Source organism: Salarias fasciatus, chromosome 6 (assembly GCF_902148845.1).
Source record: "Salarias fasciatus chromosome 6, fSalaFa1.1, whole genome shotgun sequence".
NCBI classification, from domain to species: domain Eukaryota; kingdom Metazoa; phylum Chordata; class Actinopteri; order Blenniiformes; family Blenniidae; genus Salarias; species Salarias fasciatus.
Genome location: NC_043750.1, coordinates 9,778,047 through 9,800,585, shown reverse-complemented (window position 1 = coordinate 9,800,585; position 22,539 = coordinate 9,778,047). Strand labels below are relative to the sequence as shown.

Sequence of the window (22,539 nt, the reverse complement as noted above, 5' to 3'; positions counted from 1 at the left end):
TCAAATCAAAAATGGATTTGTTGTTTGCATCACTAGCTTGCAAGCTTTGCTCAGTTGAAAAAAAAAAGAATATTAACTAATCTTTTGTATTCCAGCAGAACTCTAGAACTCTGACATTAATTTGCAGACACATGACAGATAACCGAGACACACAAGGGGAAAAATCACTCGGGTGCCTGTAGCAGCAACAGTCGAGGGAGCTGTCTTGTGATGTGGAGAGCTGAGGAGCCACAGAGGGAGAGGCTGGAAAACCACTTCATACTTCTCAGAGTCACAGGTTACCAAAATAATTAGTTAATAATAATAATAATAATAATAATAATAATAATAATAATAATAATAATAATAATAACAATAATAATAATAATAATTAATAGTTAGCTATCTGTGCGTTGCTGATGCCCTTTAGCAGTCTGCTGGACAGATGTGGCCCCTCAGCAGCTCCCTCACTCCCATCCCTGCAGTGAGACTACCGAGCCTGTTTACACATAATAAACCTGCATGAAATGCATAATGACAGTAGAACTTAGAGGCGTGACGTGTAAACATACATTCATAAAACGTTTATGAATTTTCAACTTTTGCTTTGAAAAGTGGCCATCACCTTTGACCCTTGACCCTGGAGCGCCTCAGTGTTGCTGCCAACAGCATCCTAAAGGTAAATACAAAAAAAATAAAGTATGATTAGCTTATATCAGTTTATTAAATTCTATTTATCGATGTGTAAAAATGCTCACCAGTCCTGATCCTCACTGCACGTCACTGTTACAAACCACAGTGCTGTGCCTCGAGTCGCCTCTAGATGGCGGCATTTCCTTTTATTTTGGCGGCTTTTCGCCGCACTCTGTTCTCCTTCCGGTTTTCCGCCGATCAACTTCCGGTGTTACCCAAACAAACTCCTCTGGGTCAAAATTCTTCCGGATTTAAATGTTTCTTCTTACTTCGTTAGCTTTTAAATGAAACTGACACCGACAGCGGTGTGTTTTAGCAGCTGAAGGCGCGCAGACCTCCTCATGACGCCGCCGGCGCCTCGGAGGTGACCGGGACACTCGACCCAGCATGTCGCTGTGGTTCTCCGCCTGGGAGCGCCGCCTGCTGCCCCTGGCCGGGTCTCGGTGTCTCACGGCGGGCAGGTGTAGACGAGCCGAGCCGCTGCGGCATGTCACCGCCCGGAGGAGCTGCTCCACGGGTCAGGGGGAGGTCAGGGTCAGGTTCGCCCCAAGCCCGACAGGTGAGTCCTGGGTGACTTCCGCAGTGTGTGTCAGGTGTGAGCTGTCAGTGTTTACATGTTTGCAGCTCTGCAGAGAAGTGTGAGGGGAAGGGGGGGGGCTGCAGGGGTGCTTCCAGGATCGACCTGTGTTTGTTTTGTTTGTATCATTTAATACAGAGAGAATCGGGAGAGAAATCAGTGTGTGGTGTTCTGTAACATCTTTCAGACACAAGGCAAACCGCAGTGCTTTGCTACTAGGGTGTAAAGGAATAAAAAAAGTGAAAACTAAAGTGAGTGTGTCAGGAAAATTGTTCCATAAGCGAGGAGCGTAGGAACTAAAACCTGATTCACCTCGTTGCTGGTGCATGTAACTTTGGGTTTTATCTGCAGCAGGAAAATAAATATGTAAATAGGTTTATAAATAACAAACACTGTGTCTGGAGAAAGAGAAGAGGGAAACTCGTATAGTACTGAAGCAGCCTCTTCAGGTGATTTAGGAATGTTTACCCAGCTGTCTGTGTCCCGCAGGCTTCTTACACCTCGGCGGTCTCAGAACTGCTCTCTACAATTACATCTTTGCAAAGAAGTATGAAGGCAAGTTCATCCTGCGACTTGAGGACACTGATCAGAGCAGGCTGGTTCCTGGAGCTGCGGAGTCCATCGAGGACATGCTGGAGTGGGCTGGTAGGAGACACGAGCATCATAACGCCTCGGCTTTTCTTCACTTATTTTGAATGATCATGGTAGGAAATCTGACATTTTAGCTTTTCATAACCGTGTAGATTGTCAATCTAAAGGTATAATTTTGTGACATTACGTTATTGGATCTTTTAACCCAGGTAGAAGGAATCCTCCAAATCATTGTCGTCATCTTCGTTACAGGAATTCCTCCTGATGAGAGTCCTCGTCGAGGCGGGCCTCTCGGTCCGTACCTGCAGTCTCAGAGACTACATCTCTACACGCAGACAGCCCAGCAGCTTGTTGAGAGCGGTCACGCTTACCGCTGTTTCTGCAGCTCCCAGAGACTGGAACTGCTCAAGAAGGAGGCCTTAAGGTCTGGGCAGACACCAAGGTAACGAAATGCATTGTTGTTTCTTCCCAATTCCTTAAGATTTTGACATATGTGCTGTCAGAATCCAGGTCCTGATTGTGTCTCTTTGTCCCGTCCAGATATGACAACAGGTGCCGTCACCTGCGTCCTGAGCAGGTCCAGGAGAAGCTGGCTCAGGGAGTGCCACACGTGATCAGATTTCGTCTGGAAGAGGGCGTCGAGCCTTTTCAGGATCTGGTCTTTGGTTTGAATCGACACGAGGTGGCTCAGGTTAGATTTGTATGGAGCTCCAGAAGCTGGATCGTAATGTATTCCTGGACAATAAACACACTTTAATCCTTTTTTAAACCATCCGTCCTCTTCTCCTAGGTGGAAGGAGACCCTGTGGTGATAAAAGCAGACGGTTTCCCCACCTATCACCTGGCTAACATCGTAGATGACCATCACATGAAGATCAGTCACGTGCTGCGAGGGTCCGAGTGGCTCATCTCCACCTCCAAACACCTCCTCATGTACAAAGCTCTCGGGTGGCGGCCGCCCGCCTTCGGACACCTGCCGCTGCTGATGAACAAGGACGGCAGCAAGCTGTCCAAGAGGCAGGGGGACATTTTCATTCAGAGCTACCAGAGGGACGGCGTCCTGCCCGAAGCGCTGCTGGACATCACAACCAACTGCGGATCAGGTTTCACTAGTGAGTGACGCAGGGACCATCAAAATGAAAACATATTTGAAAGTGAATTAGTAATAATCATCGCGCGCTTGTGTTTGCTTGCAGCCAATCGAATGGGCCGCAGCATAGATGACCTGATTTCAGAGTTCAACCCTTCAAAGATCACAACTCATTCTGCTTTATTAGACCTGGAAAAATTACCAGAGTTCAACAGGTGAGTCCAGCAGTGGTTTAGCTTCTGTATGCATTTCATACGTCCCAAAGGAGAATTCAATCCGCTACAAAATACAAAGTGCTATTTTTAATTTATCCACTTTTTTTCACACTTTTTTAGTAAGATTATCAGATAGAGTACAACACAGATCAGAACTCGATTGTTGCAGTTTTTTTTTAACGTGGAGAATCTGAACTGAGCAGCCTGAAAAATAACACACTAAGGTGAGTCTGAGGAGATTTTCTTCTGTAAAAAAGATTTCAGACGTCCCTTTTCAAACAGATACTTCAGGTTGTTCACAACAGGTGTTAGAAAATTTGCTGTAATTTTTCAGATCAAACTGAATCTTATGCTTCCACTGCACTAAGATGAAGTATCTGAAAGCAGAAACTCTCACAAGAGTTCAATGTGAGATGAACTTTCCCAGCCTATCTATTCAACCTTTCCTCAGTGAAAACATAGCTACGAGAGAAACCTATGTAACACCAGCTCTGACCGCTTCACTTATGTTGTGGTAATAAATTAATAACATGCGTTTTCCTCGAGCATCATCATCAGGCAGAAATGGTCTTTTTTTCTCTTCACTTTGAACAGACGGTTATTAATTATGTCTGATAAATTGAGTAGTTTAGCTTTGTCTGAAAAGCAGGTGATCTCGGGGGTTTGTTTCAGTGCAGCTGGTGGCAGTGAAGGCAGTGATCTCAAATAAGGATAAAATCTCTCTTTCAGTCCCGCACGAACCAGAATGCTTTGCTGTTTCCTCCAGATAAAAGCCTCATACAGATAATCTGATTATTTAACATGATCAGTCTGCTTTAATGCAGCTGTACTTCACAATTCAGGAGCAAGTTGACTCAAAGTGTTTTATATCAAACCAACATGAACAGTAACAAATGCTGAATAACAACAACAAATGTGAATGATAACATTTAAAGATTTAAGCCTTTATAACATAATAAAACAGAATGAACAGTGGATGGAATTAAGATAACTAACTGCAATAGATCATTTTCTGACAGCTTGTTCAACCGTTCATTTAATAACATGGACAAATCCTAATAGTGAAGTATGATGAGTAAAATAAATCTTCCTTTTCCCTCTGTGACTGTCTCAGAATCCACCTGCAGCAGCGGATAGAAGATGAGGAGCAGTGTCGTTTATTAATAAAAGACCTGCAGAGAGAAATTCAGCAGGTCCACGAAGCAGAGATCCAGGACAGAGACGTGCTGCACGAAGACTACATCAGACGAGTGCTGCTTCTGCGGAAGGTATTAGAAACATGTCCTTAAATTTCCCTTTGTATCATGTTAAAAAAAGATGGGAATTTAACATTGTGATCATGTAAGGAAGGAGGACGTTTAGATCTAGAAAATACAAACAACATCTCAAAATATCAGATTATTTATGAAGATCAGATGCAGTTTTCACCTTTCAATCTCAATTTTAGGAACTCTGTGATTTAAGAAAAATGTTCCTATTTGTATGTTTTGAGTTCAGGAACAACTGAGAAAACAATGAACTTTATATTACGTTGAAACACAACCTCTGTAACATTTCCCTGTTTATATACAGTCTGTTGCTTTTGTCTTTGTCTTTCCTGCTCTTGTTTTTGAGCCGTCCTGATGAGACTTGGATTGTGAGTGAGGTTATGAAAGTAGCTGCATTGAGCAGTTTTTAACCTCAGCAGAAGAAGTTACATAGAAAGCTGTGACATAGTGTTTGTCTGAGTCACATGGACTGATTTATGTGTTGTTCAGCTCTAACATCTGACCCTGTGTGCCAAGGGACTGACTCTGGGAAAGTGTTCAGAAGTTTGACGTTTAGTTCCTGAAACGTCTGCTTGACGTGTGGCTGTCTGCTCCCCACAGGAACCCTGTGTCATGTGTCTCCCAGTAATACTGAAACTGCGCTCTTCTGTCTTCTGCAGGGCCACATATCCTCCGTGAAAGACATGCTGAGCCCTCTGTACGCCTACCTGTGGGTGCGGCCTTCCATCTCCAGCCAGCAGGTGGCGGCGCTCACGGGCGAGGCGCAGCTCATCGCCTCTTCAGTGTTGAGGTCGAGTTTGTTTACCGAACGTTCGTTTTTGCTGTGTATTTCCGGTGTGTTGGCGGCGCAGTGACGCGCCCCGCCCTGCCCGTGTGTTCAGGTTGATAGAGGAGCGCGGCGAGGATCTGTCAGTGGAGCGACTCAGTAAAGACCTGAAGACCGCGGCCAAGCAGGCGAAAACCACCAAGTACAGAGACGTGATGAAGCTGCTGCGACTGGCTCTGAGCGGTCTGCAGGTACACAAACACGTCGTGCTTCCCCACAGCGTCTAAAGCGCGCAGACAGCTCGTGCCTGAAAGTGACAATAATCGATTTTCACATATTTACCACTGAGAAAACATTCGGCTTCGCCTGCACGGCTGTGGTTAGAGTGAAGTCGTGTTTCTCGGCTAACCTGACAACGCTGCAACGCCACCGAGGCGTCATGCTGCCAAAGGTCAGGAAGTGCAACAGTTTCAAATATGAAGGGTTCCCTCACCAGACGGCGTATTTCAGCTCCGTCCTCAGTGTTCAGTAGAATTCAGGTCAGGGCTCGAAGAAGGCCACTTCAGAATAGTCCAGTTATTTTTTTACTCTTAGCCTTTCTTGGAGGCATCACAGGAACATCAAGCTACTGGGAGAAGGTCTTAAAGCCTTTACCTTTAGCATGTTTTTCTACAATTCTCTTTCTAATCTCCTGAGATGGATCTATGCTTTGCTTCCTCTGCTCCATGGGGTCGTGTGGTTGAAGTAGAACTGATTTCATCCTGTCTGTTCAATTAAATCAATTTTGTAAGTGTTGTTTTAAGACATGGAACCAAGCAAAAGAAACACGCACGCATCAAAAACTGTAAAGTATCTTCAGAAGGAGCCGGAGCGCACGTAGCGAGCGCACCGGGAGAGTCGGCCTGGCGATCTGTGGGACAGGTTGAATATAGCAGAAGTCACAGTCTGGCCCAGATGTGGTCATTAAGTCTCTGCTCGAGAGGCAAACTGTGCTGTAACGTCCGGTTAGTTTCTATATCTCTGCAGAAGTTTCATAAAGCCTCATCCTGAACCGCTTCTAAACCTGAGCTCTGTAGTTTTCTAGTTTCCTTTCTTTATCAGAAGATTTCCAGCTGAATCTTCACAGTGGTGTCCTTCAGGGACTGAATGTCTCAAGCAGACACTCTTAAAAAAAAACATATAAATTCTACTGAGCTGGAAGGGCTGAGTGACGGAGTACAGAGCAGAAGACGTCACAGTCGAGGTAAATGTTTTCCAAGACAAACTCCCCCGTGTTTACTCAGCCAAGCTCAGATTATTTGTCTTTCTGAGCCGAATGTTTGTGAAGCCCTTGTTTTGTTTACCTCGAGCTCATCACTCACACTCAACTGCAGACATTAAATATTAACATTATCACATCTTTTTAGAGGAACTAAAAGTGTTTTTTAGTCTTTTTCTTTTAAATGATTGCCCACTTTCGCTTCTCCAATTGTATTTCTAAAAATGTCTGTTTGAATGACACCTCAGCGGTTTCTGCCCTTTGTGGCTGCAGTTAACAGAAAATCACATCTCACTGTGAAAATTTTGAAAAGTGTGGCTGTCATATTGTGCTTCGTCATATTGAACTCATGATTTATGGTTTTGTGGATTTGTGCATTTTAAACTCATGTTGCCTGAACTTCACGTTCAACTTTTCTTATTTATTTTTTCTCTTTGAATTTAACTAATTGTTTATTAAATTGTGCTTCTTTAGCAGTAGCTCGATACACTATTAGTTTTATTTGTGTGTTTTATGGAGACGTGTTTGTATATTTTACGCTCTCACTTATTTTATTTTAGTGCTACTTATGACCATAAATGAAGACTTTTTTCATCTCACCTGGAGAAATGTAATCAACACAGTAGTTCACAACATATGAAAATAAGAGCATTTAAAGAGAAAATATACAATGATTAGTATTAACAGTATAAAATAAATAAAACAAGCTATTGAATGGCTGAAAAATACACTGGAAACATTTTCAAAATGTACTTTATTCACTCTTATTCCTTGAAATATTAACAAGATTATTACAAGATATTTTCTTTGTGGCGCCTTGAGTTACATTTACTTTCCTAAAAGTGTATTTTAGCTGAAGACGGTTTCATGTCGTCATTAGCTGAGCTCTAAAACACCGGCAGTGAGTCTCCAGAGGCGGCGCAGCGACTCGGACGCCGCGGTGACCCGGCTGTCGCTCTGCACAGGAAACTGACAGGAGAACAGAATTCAGGTTGCTGTCCCCTCCTTAACCGTGACCCCTCCGTGACCCCTGGTCCTGTCTCCCTCTGGCCTGCAGCAGGGGCCCAGTGTGGCGGAGATGATGGCGTCTCTGGGAGCAGCGGAGGTCAGCCGACGCCTCCAGAAGCTTCTGCTGCTTCCGGATGCGAGCTGACGAGCAAACGGCCTCAAGTCCTGCTCACCGGCTGAGAGGAACCTCACGGACTTACTGAGAATCACACACTTTATCTGATGTCACACTTGAATTATTTATATAAAGGCTTGTGAACTCATTTGATGCACGTTGATTTATTTATTTTTTGTGAAGAGAGCATGCCATTACAGGAACGTCTGACACCATGCAGCCACCGGATGGGAAGTACCTCGGTGTGTTTTATGCAAATTAGCCTCCGTTTTACTGTGAAACTGGTAACAGGACATTTTCCATCCCTTGGTTAATAAAACAATGATGAAAACCCAAAGTACTGCCTGATGCTGAGAGGAAATAAATGTGAATATCAGGCTTTTCTCATTCATATATACTCAACTTCTGCAAACAAGAGCTTTATTTTTCTTTAAAATAGCACTTTGGCAGATTTACTGCAGTTCCATACTTAAAATGTGAAAAACCTTCACTCCCTTTTAGTTACATTTCTATCATCAAGGGCAGTTTATTTTTAACCTTCCGAGGAATATTTATTTGAATATTCCAGTATGAATTTGAATTCATACTGTGAAATGCATCAACACTCTTAGTGTTGTGCAAAGCGTTTTAAGTCCGTCTCACAATGACTTTCCTGTTATTTACAGCAGGTTTTTCACTAGAAAAGACGTGAAATCCACTATTTATGTCTGCCGTGTACTTTGAGCTACCTCGCAGGAAGTGCAGAGTTATTTACAAACTAAAATATCTACAGTTTGAGTCTTTCTCTGATTTTGTGCATCTTGCCTGCTCACATACTTTATATAAGTGCATCAAGTTCTCAGTAAATTGAAGGAACAAGCATATTTATTACAGAGAAATTAAAGTATTTGAACGTTTTAAGTTCACGGAAACGTGTTACAGTTGAGTTAAGCGCGTCAAAATAAACCCATGTGTGAACACATGTCGGAATCAAAAGTAACATCTGGCACTGTGTGCTTCACAGAGGTGTGTGGAGTGGTTTTCCCCCAGAAAATCCCCTCTTCCAAGGCTTTGAGGGGCTTTCTGGGAGTTTAAATGTTCTTCCTGTGCATGTGGGGTTTACGGTGAGGATCCCTGCTTCCTTCCACAGACAATAGACAACCACTGGGTTAGATCAGTTACTACAAAGAACTTTGGAGCCAACTTTAGCCTTTTCATATATTCCTTTGAAACTGTAGTTAAGTAACCACGCCGGAGTGAAAAGTGCACATTGTTCCATAATGCAGTGAAATATTAACATTGTCCATCATGACTGTTACCATGCAAGCCTCTGGAAATAGACGCTGCAGTGCCGTGTTCAGGGCTGCCGCAGCAGAATTCTCTCACACCGGCTTGGTGGAGGAGACGGGTCTGCCCGGCTTGGTGTGAAGTGTCACTACCTTCTCCGTGGCCTGCACCGCCACCCTGCACACAGCGGCATCACGGCGATGCCACTCATACCTCAGACAGGTGTCATGTTGTACATGCTGGCTGTCAGAGGGTGCAATAATAGCTACAGCGACACTGAAGTGAAATAAACAGATTCAAAGTGTGTCAGATTACTGCAGTGTTCCACAGCTAGCGTGTCTTTCATCCTCGGACATATGTTTCACGCATCGGGCGGAACAAACGTTTCTACAGAATTTTCTTGTTTCATGTTGTACGTCATGGCACGCTGCAAGTGCGTTTCTGTATGATTAGTTGTGGTCATTTTGTTCCACAGTAGTAGTTTCAAAACCGTGAAGAGCTACACAGCAACAAAACGGTTTACAGATTAATCTAGTTTACTTTGTTTCTTCATAGATCAGTTATTTCAGCGTATTTTAATCCTCAAGCATGTGAAGTGTATGCAATTAATAAGAACTCTTAATATAATTATTAAATTATGTATAAAATATGTTAAATGAAAAAGGGTTACTTTCATTTAAGTTGTGGTTTTTGGTACTTCTCAAAGATGTAAAATTTAGGCAACATGATATTTTTTAGAAATCTGTTTGGGGAATTTTCCCATTTTGCCTTTTATTTAGTAAAATATGTGTGATTTGCCATTTTTCATAATTTCATAACAGATTCATCAAAACTTTTGAAGCACATGTCAAAAAAAGTTTTCACATAACTTATATTAAAATGTGTGTGTGTGTGTGTGTGTGTGTGTGTGTGTCTGTGTGTGTGAGAGAGCGAGAGAGAGAGGCGGGTGTAACGGTAACTCGGTTAGTGTGTCAGCAGTGTGACTGACTGGCTGGGCGTGACCGTGAGCGTGAGCGTCACATGTCCTCGCGCAGCTCCTGTCCTGCGGCAGTTTGACACCTCTCCCCCCTTCCTCCGGTCCCGGAGCCGCTCAGACCCGCAGCCGTCCCTCCGCAGACCCGCCGCTCTCCCCCCGGCCATGGCGAGCGCTGACAGCCCGGCGAGCTTGCAGTCCTGGCTCAGTGAGTGAACGCGGAGCTCCGCTCAAACTTTGTAATGATTGTTTATTCGTTTATTTCGTCGCGGCGCGCGGTGAATTCTCCCCAAACGAGGAGCGCGTGACTTCAGTCACGCCGTGTCCGGCAGAGGTTTTATATTTCAGAGTCAGAGCTCGGCGTGGGCAGATATTTTTATTTTTAAGCTCAAGTTGTGATGTTTTTCCAACAAAGTCGCTCAGCAGGAAGTTGTTTATCTCGTGCGCGCGCACGAGGAGCGCTCGAGCGAGGTGTTTTATGTATACACGCTTTTGCAGCGCGCGCGCACGGCAGTATTGTGAATAATAATATTCCCGGCAAGCTCACCCCTGTTCTTATTTACAGATGGCTTTTTAAAAGCATATATTCTCTTACTAGGTATTGCTCAAAGCTTTCATAACTAAATAAACTGAAGCTTGTTCGATCTATCTACATTGCTACAGTAGTTATGTAATAACATGATTTTTCATAGTGTTACTTAACAGTTTTTGTGTTTTTGTGTTATTTCTCCAAAAAAAATTAAAAGGGAATTTAAATTTTTCCACTCAGGATTGGTTCTGGTGATCCACTTTTATTACATGTTGATAATTTTGCAAAACTCTTTGAAATGTTCACTGATCTACACTTCATAGCTTCACCCATTCTTTTCGAAAAACAGTGCAACAGTCAGAGCAGATCAAGTTGCTTATATCAAAAGAGAGATGGAAGCATCAATAACAACAACAACAAAAAACGCTTTTCAGAAAAAATGTTGTGAGCCTTGTTTATCCAGATTAGTGTTCTGGAGGCTGCTGTTAACTCAGCATCAGACTCTCTGGACATCACACCATATCAGACCATCTCATCAAACTTACAAACATCTGTGGCGTCTTGAAGCTCACAGATTAACCTGACTTGCTTGTTTTTATGTGAGAAAGTACCCAGAGAGAAGCAATATAGGAAAAGGATAACACGTAAATGCCTCAAAGAGTGGCTGGCTTAAGTGAATGTCTTTAAAATATAATATGAAAATATGAAAGCTATCGTTCAAATCACAGACTCAGCAAGCGCTCACTTCTGAAGTGACATTTTCAAGGTGATTTGACGCCAGATAGAAAACTACATTTGAGGGCAGAACATCTGAAATACAGTATCTAGTTTGAAACAAAAATTGCAATAATGTCCTTCAGTCCCTCCATGTTTTGATTTTTGGTTGTGGGATCTTCAGCTCGCCATGATTTCTCAATACTTCAGCAGTTAAATAAATTCACTGCTGTGATAACAGACTGAACTTAATGAAACACTCTTCGGACTCCAGTGGAGAAACAGTTTGATTTAGAGTGAGGACCATCAGTTTAGATGCAGGAAGTGTTTTTTATACTCAGCTACCAGTTAGTAGCTGCTAGATGAGGTAGAAATACTGTGAGATATTTCTGCCTGGGAAAAGATACACTTAATAGACTTGATTTCAGCAACGTGTGTATTTGTTTTTTTTCTGGTGTTCAGCTGAAAATAGCTGTTACAGCTATTAAAACATTGTATGATAGTTTAAACCCTCACAGCAGTTATCTTTTCACACTTGGTCAGCATTTCAGAGTCTCACTGGCAAAAGTGACATATATGAAGATTTGCTGTGTTTCCTTTTATGGTGATCGCTCGTTCCTGTTTTAAAACCATTCTAGGGTCAAGGTCAGATGTTGGGGTTAGAGACAGACAATTAATCATCCCTGTTGAGTTTAGAATAAATCAAATGAATGTAAGTTAATTCAAAATCTTTGTCAGACGTGGGTTGCTCAGCGTGTGTTTTAAAGTAAAGTCTCCTAAAATTGAGGTAAAACATGTTTAAGAATGATACAGAAATACACAGAGATCCAAAGAGCCCTGGAAATCGTTATTCAAGTATATCTACTGTTACCTACTGTTACTATGTTTAAATTATTCATCACTACAAGCAGAAGTAGTAGCATTTAAGAAATAAAAAAGTGAAAGTTAGAATGAAAATAACTAGTTTCCTTTTGACTGTGTTTAGTTGAAGGCATTCAGTTCAATTTACCTGTTTAAAATATCCATTTTCAAACCTGTTTTTGTGTTGCTGCTGTCTGCGACGTTTCTCATGTATCTGTGTGAGTTTGTGCCCCGTCGAGAGTAAATCTGCCACTCAGAGGTTGAGACATGTCTCAAAACTCAGTTTTGCCTTGCAAAGCTGGGCTTTCCATTTTCTATGAATTTTATTAGTCTGTTTTTTGATTATTAATTCAGTAAATTTTAATAGAATTTTCGTGTAATGAATTAAAGATATGTAAATATATACAGTCACAGCTTGTATGTACAGTAGTACACACTTTTTATTGTGAAGGCCTGGGTGTGACTTACTCTTGAAATATATATTATTATATTTTGTTGTAATTAATGTTTCTTTTCTGCTTCGCTCTCTTGGTGGATTTCTTTCTAGATCAGGCCACAGATCCAATCAATGAGGAGGACAGATGGGACTGCATTCAAGGCTTCTACGAGCTCGTCAACCAGGAGAGCGACGGGTCAGCAGAACGCACACTCATTTCAAATCAAACCAAATTTTCTTTATAGAGCCCGTTACAAAGACCGAAAGTTCCCCGAAGTGCTTCACAAAGGAGCATAAAACAGAACAGAAAACACAGGTTTTGGCTGTTGAAGGTGCCAAGTGCTGCAGATAGTGCCATCATTTGCAAAAAAGTAAATTGCAACAGGTATAAATAAGTGTAACCTAGAAAATAAGACCACCCTAGTCTTTACTGATTATCACATTTAATACGTATTTATACAGAGCCGGGCTTTTTTGAGCACTTTGAGCGTGAATTGAAGCTCTGCGGGCAGGTTGGTTTCTTTTGAAAGTTCCTTTATCATAACTTTGATTCTTGAGAAACGCTTGCTCCACATCCAGATTGCAAGAGCAACTTGCCACAACTTGTCTCCACTGCCGTCGACTGAGGGGGAACGCCGTGTTATCTTTGAAGGAATGATGGACAAATTGCAATTATCAGCAAATGTTGAATCACAGAGGCAAGCAGGGACGCTGCATCGAGACAGTGACTTTTTTGTGTATCTGTCTTGTACACCATATAACATGTCTGTTTTGGCTTTTGAATCTGGATTAAACCTTTATTCCGTTCCTCCAGTCCGCAGGTAGCCCTTCGTCTCCTCGCCCATAAAATCCAGTCCCCACAGGAGAAAGAGTCTCTGCAGGCTCTCACTGTGAGTAACCAGCTCGATGTATCTCAGATGGAGGAATAACCAACCTGTTCTCGGCTCTCGGATGACTAATCTTCCCCTCTTTTGAGTCAAGCGTCAAGAGTCATCTTGCTATGGCCTCTTTACACGTTTTGCTCATTTAATCTAAAACAGAGGTCGTTGTGGTTTTTTGTGAATAATATCTCTTTGACTGCGTTCCACCACGTGGGGAGCTGCAGTCCGTCGCACACTCTTGAGATGAGATTTGGAGAAGCGGCTGAACGGCCGTGTGCAACACGTCACGTCATGTGTGTCGGCGGTTAACCACAAACATCCACTTCTCTTTCGCGCGTTGCATCACTGCAGAGCAGTTTTATTTCAGTTTGTTCTCGATTTTAAAGACTTATTCTTGGTGCTTTCCAGGTTCTAGAGGCATGCATGAACAACTGTGGGAAGAGGTTCCACGCCGAGGCCGCCAAATTTCGCTTTCTCAACGAGCTCATCAAGATCCTCACGCCCAAGGTATCGCGCGTTAACGACACCGATGTGGCGTCGTCTTGTGGTGTTTTCCTGGTTTCATTGGCTCTAAAATTATCTCATCGCTTATTCTTATCAGACCGATGCTGTGGTTGCATTATGAATTTTAATAGAGTTCATTTATTCACCATCTTCACAACACTGTAGAGCTATCAGCAATAATTTTACCATAAATGGTAATGCAACATTAGTTTTTAGAGAAGTAGACTCCATATTGCTCTGGTCTTTTTTTAGTAAAACTACTTATATTGGTAAAAACGGGAAGTCAGAAATCCAAAAGTTCAGAGTGGAGTCAAGGGAGCAACAGGAACTGACACAAAGGAGGAGTAACAGGAAAACAGCCAGCCCAGTTTATACCAGAGCCACCAGGTGATGACAGTCACACACTCAGGAACAGGTGAAAAACATCAGGCGGCGAGCGGCAATCAGACGTAAGGAGGGAAGCAAATGAGAAGGGAACGAGAGACTCTCGCCAATAAAACACACGACAGGAGATGAACCCTTTTTGTCAACCTCAAAAGAGGTGTACAGTGAACCATATTCATCCAAATGTGACAAAGTAATGTTATATTATTTTCTCAGTGGTATCAGAAACAAGAGGAACATGCTGGATGTAGCCAGCGAAATGTTGAATACACATAATTGATCTTTATTTATGGAACACTCTTCATACATGTGTTGGGGAGGAAGGTGGACTCTGTTGGAGCAGTCTTGGAGAGGAGGATGAGGGCCCTAATGCAGAGTATCTTGAGGAACTCCAAACATCCACTGCACGACACAGTTGCAGCTCAAAAAAGTGAGCGGAGTAACAGGCTCCTGTCATTGCGCTGCAGAACTGAGCGCTTCAAGAGGTCGTTCATCCCCTCAGCAATCAGGCTGTATAACAGATGTGCCTGAGCCAAACTAAGTACACTACGAGCACTTTTATTTATTGTACTGTTGTCATTTGCGTGTGAATGATTTGTGCGCTGCTGAACACCGGAATTTCTCCCTTGGGAGATTAATAAAGTTTTATCTATCTATCTATCTATCTATCTACACTAAAATTCAGCACAAATGCTAATAATGCAATAAACGGTGACTTTGTGATCATTTACACATACAAGCAGGTGCGTTTCTCACAACATGTGCAACCACTATTGACTGGATGAGTTGAGCTTTATTGTCATTCATACGTATATTATGCTGCAGTGTACAGATGATCCAATGTTGTTGCAGAAGCTCCAGCAAACTTCCTAGGCAAATTAAATTATCTAAGGTATAACACACAAAAAAAAAATACATAGAAAAAGAGTAAAGTGAAATTTCCAGAGTAAAAGGAAGTACATTTAGTATAATAACATTACGCAGGAAAACCAAAATCCTTAAAGCACAGGTTGACGGAGGATCATGAGGAGGATCGGGACTCAGATGCCAGGAATGTATGCAGACTGGCATGCATTGGTGCACGTGCCTTTGTTTATTGAACTGCTGTCATCTAAAAATGGTAACAGTATCCAATTCTATGCATTTTTGTCGTCTTTACCTTACAAAACCAAAATGTCATCATCAGAACAAGATTTGATAAGAGTTTTACGATCACACTAAATGATGTTTACACACACAAAAAAATGAAAAAAAAAGAAATAAAATAAGATAAATTAAAGTTAATGTGCAATAAGATTACGGCTGCAGAGGATTCTGGTGTCATTTTAAGTGAAGGGGATGTATTAGAAGACTTGAGTCTGAGTCCTTCCTCAGCATGAATGTGACTAAAACAAAGGAGAAGTGCATTGATTGCATTAAGAGTCCCTCTGCTCTCTCTCCTGTAATCATTACCAATCAGATCGTAGCATAAGTAACCCTCCTGTTAGCCTAATGTCGATGCATTTTGAAAAAAGCCAAACAGCACCTGCTCTTTTTTCAGGAACTGGAGAAATTTTAATGCGGATCAAATTCTTTATTGAGTTTCTTCTTACATTTTCCTTTGTCTGTTGGTGCGAGTCACTCGCACTCAAACATAAAAACAGACTGGAGAGCTTTTTTTTTTTTTAAAAACCTGCTGTGAAATTGCACAAAACACACCGAAGAATCTGAAGAATCTGTTCAGAGAACAACAGCTCCACTTGCCACCGTCAGTTCGTCGGTTCAGTTTGCCGACATGCAGATCCAACAGACACAAAACGTCTTTTGTTGCCGTTGTTCTGCTCAGCAGACGTAAACAGGTGTGTCTGTCAGTGCAGGTCTCGTATTGGCGCTTTATTCTTTTATGTATGTTTAACTTGGCTGGCTGTAGGGCAGATTAGGTCACGGATGATAAAGTTCACCTTCACCTCGACCAGGTATGTAGGTGGATGACTGTCACTCAGCTGGTGGAGCGGGTTGATAGTTTGAAACCCGTCCAAGTCCGAGACACTCCCCGCTGGTGAGCAAACACCTTTAGTGCGGAGGTGCAATTAGGTAAATATGACTGATCTTGTATGTCGGTCCCTCTATGGGTCAGGGAGATGCTGTTATTCTGCTGTGTTTTTTTCTTCTATAATTTCTGAAAGGAAACGATGAAGCTCGTCATCCGCCCTCTGCTGTGAAGCGTGCTGCTGCACGCAGAATTTAAAGTCCATGTACAAAATGACGTGACCCTCCGGGCCGATCTGGTTCCCTCTCAACAGTACTTTGGTGCCTGGAGTCCACAGAAGGTGAAAGACAGGGTGACGGAGGTCCTCTACGGCTGGACCCTCTGGCTGAAAGATGAGCCCAAGATCCAGGAGGCCTACAGCATGCTGAAGAAACAAGGTTGAATGCCTGAAAGGACATATGACCTTTAACCTTTTATCAAGCCTTTTGGACGTAAACATGCACATTTTCACTTGGCTTGAGGAAAACGTTTCACAGATCAGTGCAGAGAATGATTATTATTATTATTATTATTATTTTTTGTAATTTAGAATTAAACCATCTGCTGTTTATTCCTCTGATTGCAGGTATTGTGGAAAAAGATCCCAAACTTCCAGACAAAGTTGTAATGGCTCCTCTACCACAGCGACACTCCGAGTCTGTGTTTGACCAGGAGGACAAATCAAAGGTTTGTGTGTGTGTGTGTGTTTGTGTTTGTGTGTGTGTGTCTATTTTCTTTTGCCTTGTTCACACGTGTTTCTGTGTGTTCAGCTCTTGTCCCGGTTATTGAAAAGCGCCCGTCCTGAAGACCTCGAAACGGCCAACAGGCTCATTAAAAACACCGTCAGAGAGGTGAGCGGCGCCGTTTGGCTGATGTACTGCAGACTGAATGAATGGGGAGGACATTATTCAGTGTGTGTGTGTGTGTGTGTGTGTGTGTGTGTGTGTGTGTGTGTGTGTGTGTGTGTGTGTGTGTGTGTGTTCAGGAGCAGGAGAAAGCTGAGAAGGTGTCGAAGCGGGAGTCGACGCTGAAGGAGGTGGAGAGCAGCGCGAAGCAGCTCAGAGAGCTTCTGGAGCGGCACAGAGACAGTGGAACCTCGTTACAGCACAGAGACGACCTTAAGGTACGACGGACACGACAGAACAGCGACGATGGTGAAGCTCCATGGCTTTGAAGGCCAGCGTGGAAATCCTGGGGTTGTTATCAGTCATCAAAGTACTGTCGATTCCAGAAATACTGGCTGCCTCTTTTTATCACACAGCTAATACACATATTATCATTCTTTGATAGTAACCTCTGTGTGTTTAATAGTGTTCTCAGTCTGACTGAGAGTTGAAATTGTCTTGTTGATATAAATAAGAATAACATGAGCAGATTGATGATTAGATTATTTGTGTGATTCAGTCAGAGGCTCAATCCCGTCATGTTCTGACGATCGTTCACTGTCTGGGACATGATCCCGCTGCTGCAGCTTTGCCTTTATCATCCGTCAGTTTTTCGTTGCCACCGCTACTTTTCTCAAAAGACAACGCAGTTGAATGTCACATGGTGAATTATGTAACGGACAAACACAAAGTTCTGACGCAGAATAAACAGTTATACCACCTCAGACAGCGTCTCATCTGAAGGCCGTTGCTACCTCAGAAAGTGTCATCCTCCATGCTGTGTGCAGCGTCCCGAGCAATGCTGCTCTAATTCCACACATTAGTTTCCTGCAATTTAATTCATTAAATATCTCAGGAAAACTTACACATAATACTTTGCTCATAAATACATTCCAGAATGTTCTGAACTTTGTGCACATTTTAAATTGACAGTAAGGCAAATGGACTGTCCGTCATCGACTGAAATAACGTGAAGATTTGGAACGCAAACTGGATGAACTACGCACTGCGAGCCTTGGAGCTGAAAAGCTCTCGCCTTTGTGCAGAGTTTCTTGTAAATGATTGATACATTTTTGACACTTAAAACTGTCTAAACTTGCTTTTTTCACCTTTCGCCTGGAAGGAAAGTTCTAAAAATGACTTCCTGTTTTTTTCCTTCATTGTTGCTTCTGGGTTTTGTGGGTTCATGTTTAACCCACATCCCTCACACTGCTGCTGCTGCTGCTGCATCTACTGGACACCTGCTCTGCATTACTTTAATACTCAAACGCTTTTGCACACAATATAGAAGAGTCGCTTATAAAAATGCAAATTGTTTATTAGGATGAAAGACACGTTTTCTTTTCTGACTGTTGTAATGTGCAACAGTAACAGAAGTAGCAGTGGCTGAGGTAACAGAGACACGGTTTGGACTCCATCACACATTGTTCCTCTTACGATCATTTTCAGAATCACTAAAACATGCATGTTTTCGAGTTCTGGTGAAAAATCTCTTGCTCTGAGGCTTTAAAGTCCATCACTGTGCTGACGTGCAGCCCCCCCCCGTCTCCTTCCCAGGCGGTGTACGAGCGCTGCGACCGCCTGAGGCCCAGCTTATTCCGACTCGCCAGCGACACGGTGGACGACGACGGCGCTCTGGCGCAGATCCTGGCGGCCAACGACGAGCTGACGCTAGCGGTGAACGCTTACAAAGAGCGCGTGGGGAGAGGAGAGCAGAACGGAGGAGGAGCGAGGAGCAGAGGCGAAGAGGCGTTGAGTCAGGACATCGGTAGGCTTCCATTTGTTCGCCAGTCCGTGTGGACGTGAACGCTGACCTTCTGTCCAGCGCTGCTTTGTGTTTTAACACGCTTTTCTCTTGTTTTCTTCAGTTCCCATGAGTCCCAGAGGAATTAAGAGCTACCACCTTATCGATCTGTCTGCGCTGGACTCTCCTCAGACTCACAGGAGCGCTGATTCACCGTCTGCCTTCCAGTCCTCCTCGCCAGACTGCAGCTCCCAGTCGGAATCCCAGCCGGGCTTAAATGAATCAGGTAGACCCGCGGCTGTACTTCCTCTGTATTGATTGTCCGTTACAGTTATCAGTGTGTTTGATCATCTGCTTTCTGATTACAGACTCGCCCTCAAAACCGAATCAATGCCATCCAAAGTCATACTATGAGGAACTGATGCAGGTGAGGCCTGAATCTCAAGCTAAAGAATATGAGTTAAAGATGTATTTTAATTGAATGATGAACAACTTATCGTGTTTTGTCTTTCAGCTTGACGGAGACATTCATACAGAAAGTACTGATCAGAACGGAGGGAGAGGACTGATACTGAGATCTCGAGGATGTGGGGACGGCAGTATGTCCAATGGGTAATAATAGTCCTCCCGCCTCTCTGCTAGAATGTCACGGGCTCTAATCTGGGCTGTGCATGAAGGGAGGGATTCCTCCAGCCTGTGAAGTCTGCTTTATTGATTACACTGTGGGTTTAGATGGGCGTGTCAGTTTGGACCGATGTCTAGAAAGCTCTTTAAGCTTTTATTCTCCTCGGTGTTTAACCGCTCTGAACTGTTTCTGTGTTTTCTTTTTGCAGGTTTCTCCCTCAAAGTCAACAGTTTACAGATTCAGGATCAGCATCCAAGAAACAAGCAAACGACGTTTCCTCGTTGAGACTGGAGCAGATCCTGTGTCCTCCACACCTACTGAAAAATGTCTTTGTGCCTGTGGAGGCCATCGTATTCAGTACGTTCTTTTCTGCTTAAGATTTTCTCTCACATTACTGCTGTAAAAAAGTGTAACACAGCACAGCACTGCCTTTGTCTTAAAAGCTCAGTGGTTGTGTTTTTCTGGCGTCCTGCAGGTCAGCTGGAGCCGATCACGTTGTACGACCGTGACGGGATCCGGGTGTCGCTGCATTTCGCCAGAGACTGCCCTCCCGGACATCCCGGCGTGGCCGTGGTCGTCATGTCTGCCGTGAACACGTCCGCCCTGCACGTGAAAGGCCTCACGTTCCAGGCCGCAGTCCCAAAGGTAACGGACGCCGACGGAGGAGCTCAGCTTTACACACTTGCAACGATTAATTAATATTTTTTTTGCCCAAATCAGTTATTTGTGTTTCTTGTCATGAACAGCGTTACAGCTCAGTTCAGTCTATCAAGTAATTTGACAGATATTTTTGGTACAAATATGGAAGAGGCGCAAAGTGCATGACTCTAAATGCAGTTTTATTAGCTTAATTTTAAAATTCTCCTGTTTTAATTAACTTTAGTCTTTTAAATGCTCTTTTATTTTCATAAGGGCTTGTTTTACTTCTGTGATTTCAGTGCATTTTTATGTATTTTCTTTGCATCAAATGAATTTTAAGATGCAAAAACATGCAAATTGTCAGGTTTTGCCTTAAAACTTAGAAAAATTAGCTTTAATATGACTCTTTAATAATTTTATTGAGGGTTGATGACACTTATGTGATGCCAGTAAATATATAGTCTACTCTTTTCAATTCCTTTAATCCCAGACTGAACATGTTATTTGTCTCCTCATCAAAGCATCAGGTCTGAATGTCAGTGGCGCCCTCTGGTGGAGCCAGGATGTAAAAGCCTTGGATTGTTGGATTGTTATCGGTGTTGAACACCCGGCTCAGTGTCAGTGTGATTACCGTCCTGCAGAGCATGCTGGTGAAACTTCAGCCGGCCTCGGGGACCGACCTGCCTCCTTACAACCCTCTGCTGCCTCCGCCTGCCATCTCGCAGGTGCTCCTGCTGGCCAATCCTCACAGCGTGAGTACACACACACACACACACACACACACACACACACACACACACACACACACACACACACACACACACAACCTCAGTGGAAACAAAACACTCGACTGAAAGGATCATTCAAACACTGTAGATGCTAAAAATTCAGCTAATCAGGTCTTTCTATTAGCATTTTACTGTTTACTCCACTACTCCGGAGGATTTTAACTCTTCTGCTCTGAATGCATCTCCTCCGCCTGCAGTGTTCGGTTCGCCTGCGCTACAAACTCACGCTGACACACGGAGAGCAGCGGCTGGACGAGACCGGAGACGTCAGCCGCTTCCCCGACTGGAGCTCGCTGATCGGCCTCCGAGCGGCCAAATAGACTCAAAGATCCGAAGCTGACAGCAGAGAGCCCCACGTGGACACGGGGGGGAAAGGTTTGAAGAATCAAAGCACCTGGAGGAGATCATCGCAGAGGAAAACCAGCATCATTATTATTTTTTTTTTTTTTACTTTGAGCAAACGGAGCGGGACGATGAATGCATTATTGTTCAATGAGCAGGAGAGTCGAACGTTTGATAACTGTGATACATAAAGTGTTTTCTGAACGAGCAGGAGATAAATGAGTACAGTAGTTATTTATTCAAAGGAGGATGGTACATTTTTGAAGTTACCTCTTGTTTGATTATGATTCTTGAGAACAGGCGTCATTGCGGCTTCCTCCTGTCTCTGACATGGAAATCTTTATTTATTCACTTTTGTCAGACTCCCACAGTGCCTTACGGGGGAACGTGCTATGTTTTCTTTCTTTTTTTTGTATTTATTTTACAAGTGATGTTTTCTAAAAGTGAGACAGCCATCCTGTTAGTAATTGATGCAACACATTTTCTGCTAAAGATTTTTATTTCAGTCTGAAAATGTGAGTCATGTCTGAAAGTACTTAGTACTGAGAGACATTAAAACTATGCAAAGTTGTGAAAATTGTGCAATTAAAGGTTTGAAAAGACATGTCCGCTCATTTTTTCAGAGAATCATCACCATTCCTCCCATTCAAGCATTTTATATTTTATTTATAACACACGCTCACACGGCCAGTTTAGAGACACCGGTGAATCTTTTCTCACTGTGTGGTGAAATTGCTAACCACTTCACATTCTTGTTAAAAATAATCTCAGGAAAAAAGGCATGTTGGTTGATACACATGAAATCAAACATCTAGTTTCTTTCTGGATGTTTAGTGAAAAACTGTTTAATTATGTGGAGGAGATCATATTCTTCAGCAAATTAACAGTAATAAAAATAGGAAAAGCTGCTTTCTTATCTGACAGACTCCCTGGAAAATGAGTTAAAAACAGATCCGTCAGCTTCATTGATCGTATTTATTATATGACATCAGCAGATTAAAATACATGTTTATTATGTACATATATGTCACAGGGGTGTTAGATAAAGTGCCAAATACATTTTTCTTTTTTCTTCTCTTTTTTTTACAAAACCAAAGAAAAAGAAAACCAAAGGAAGGGATGGGTGGAAGACCATCACACCCGTTGGCCTGGTCCCACAGTTTCATTGCTTCGTGACGAGGAGCCGCCGCGCTCGGAGGCTGGATTGCTCAGTGCTGGTCGTGGGACGGTTTGGCACGAATCAGGTGAACCTGTCGCTATGGGATGGAATACTTCGATTTGATCTTCGAAACATGAACCGACATCAACAAGTGCGATCGGTCAGCCCTCGGGGCCTGGCCGGCCGGTCTGCGTTGGGATGATCCAGCATCGTTGCTTTAAGGTCAGAACGTGAGGAGGTGA

At 43.0% G+C, this 22,539-nt stretch overlaps 2 protein-coding genes across 3 annotated transcripts; both read left to right on the top strand.

Annotated features, from left to right (window-relative positions):
* The first annotated feature begins 874 nt into the window (after positions 1–874).
* ears2 (glutamyl-tRNA synthetase 2, mitochondrial) lies at positions 875–8,615 on the top strand. Of its 2 annotated transcripts, none has more exons than XM_030094447.1 (10): positions 875–1,230; positions 1,735–1,894; positions 2,093–2,282; positions 2,381–2,531; positions 2,631–2,952; positions 3,037–3,145; positions 4,260–4,413; positions 5,073–5,203; positions 5,295–5,430; positions 7,495–8,615. In XM_030094447.1, the coding sequence occupies exons 1-10, from the start codon at positions 1,060–1,062 to the stop codon at positions 7,588–7,590; spliced, it is 1,620 nt and encodes a 539-aa protein (XP_029950307.1). In that variant the 5' UTR covers positions 875–1,059; the 3' UTR covers positions 7,591–8,615. The 2 variants fall into 2 exon arrangements, with proteins under 2 accessions (XP_029950307.1, XP_029950308.1); XM_030094448.1 differs by having other exon boundaries at positions 875–1,231; positions 1,739–1,894; positions 7,495–8,350.
* Positions 8,616–9,833: 1,218 nt separating this feature from the next.
* Positions 9,834–21,742, top strand: LOC115390545 (ADP-ribosylation factor-binding protein GGA3-like). Its single transcript, XM_030094446.1, has 16 exons — positions 9,834–10,007; positions 12,451–12,535; positions 13,154–13,229; positions 13,629–13,727; positions 16,391–16,514; positions 16,703–16,803; positions 16,887–16,967; positions 17,102–17,239; positions 18,558–18,768; positions 18,869–19,030; positions 19,113–19,171; positions 19,259–19,356; positions 19,578–19,726; positions 19,845–20,014; positions 20,650–20,760; positions 20,994–21,742. Exons 1-16 carry the CDS (start codon positions 9,965–9,967, stop codon positions 21,114–21,116), a joined length of 1,830 nt encoding a protein of 609 aa, XP_029950306.1. The 5' UTR covers positions 9,834–9,964; the 3' UTR covers positions 21,117–21,742.
* Positions 21,743–22,539: the final 797 nt, after the last annotated feature.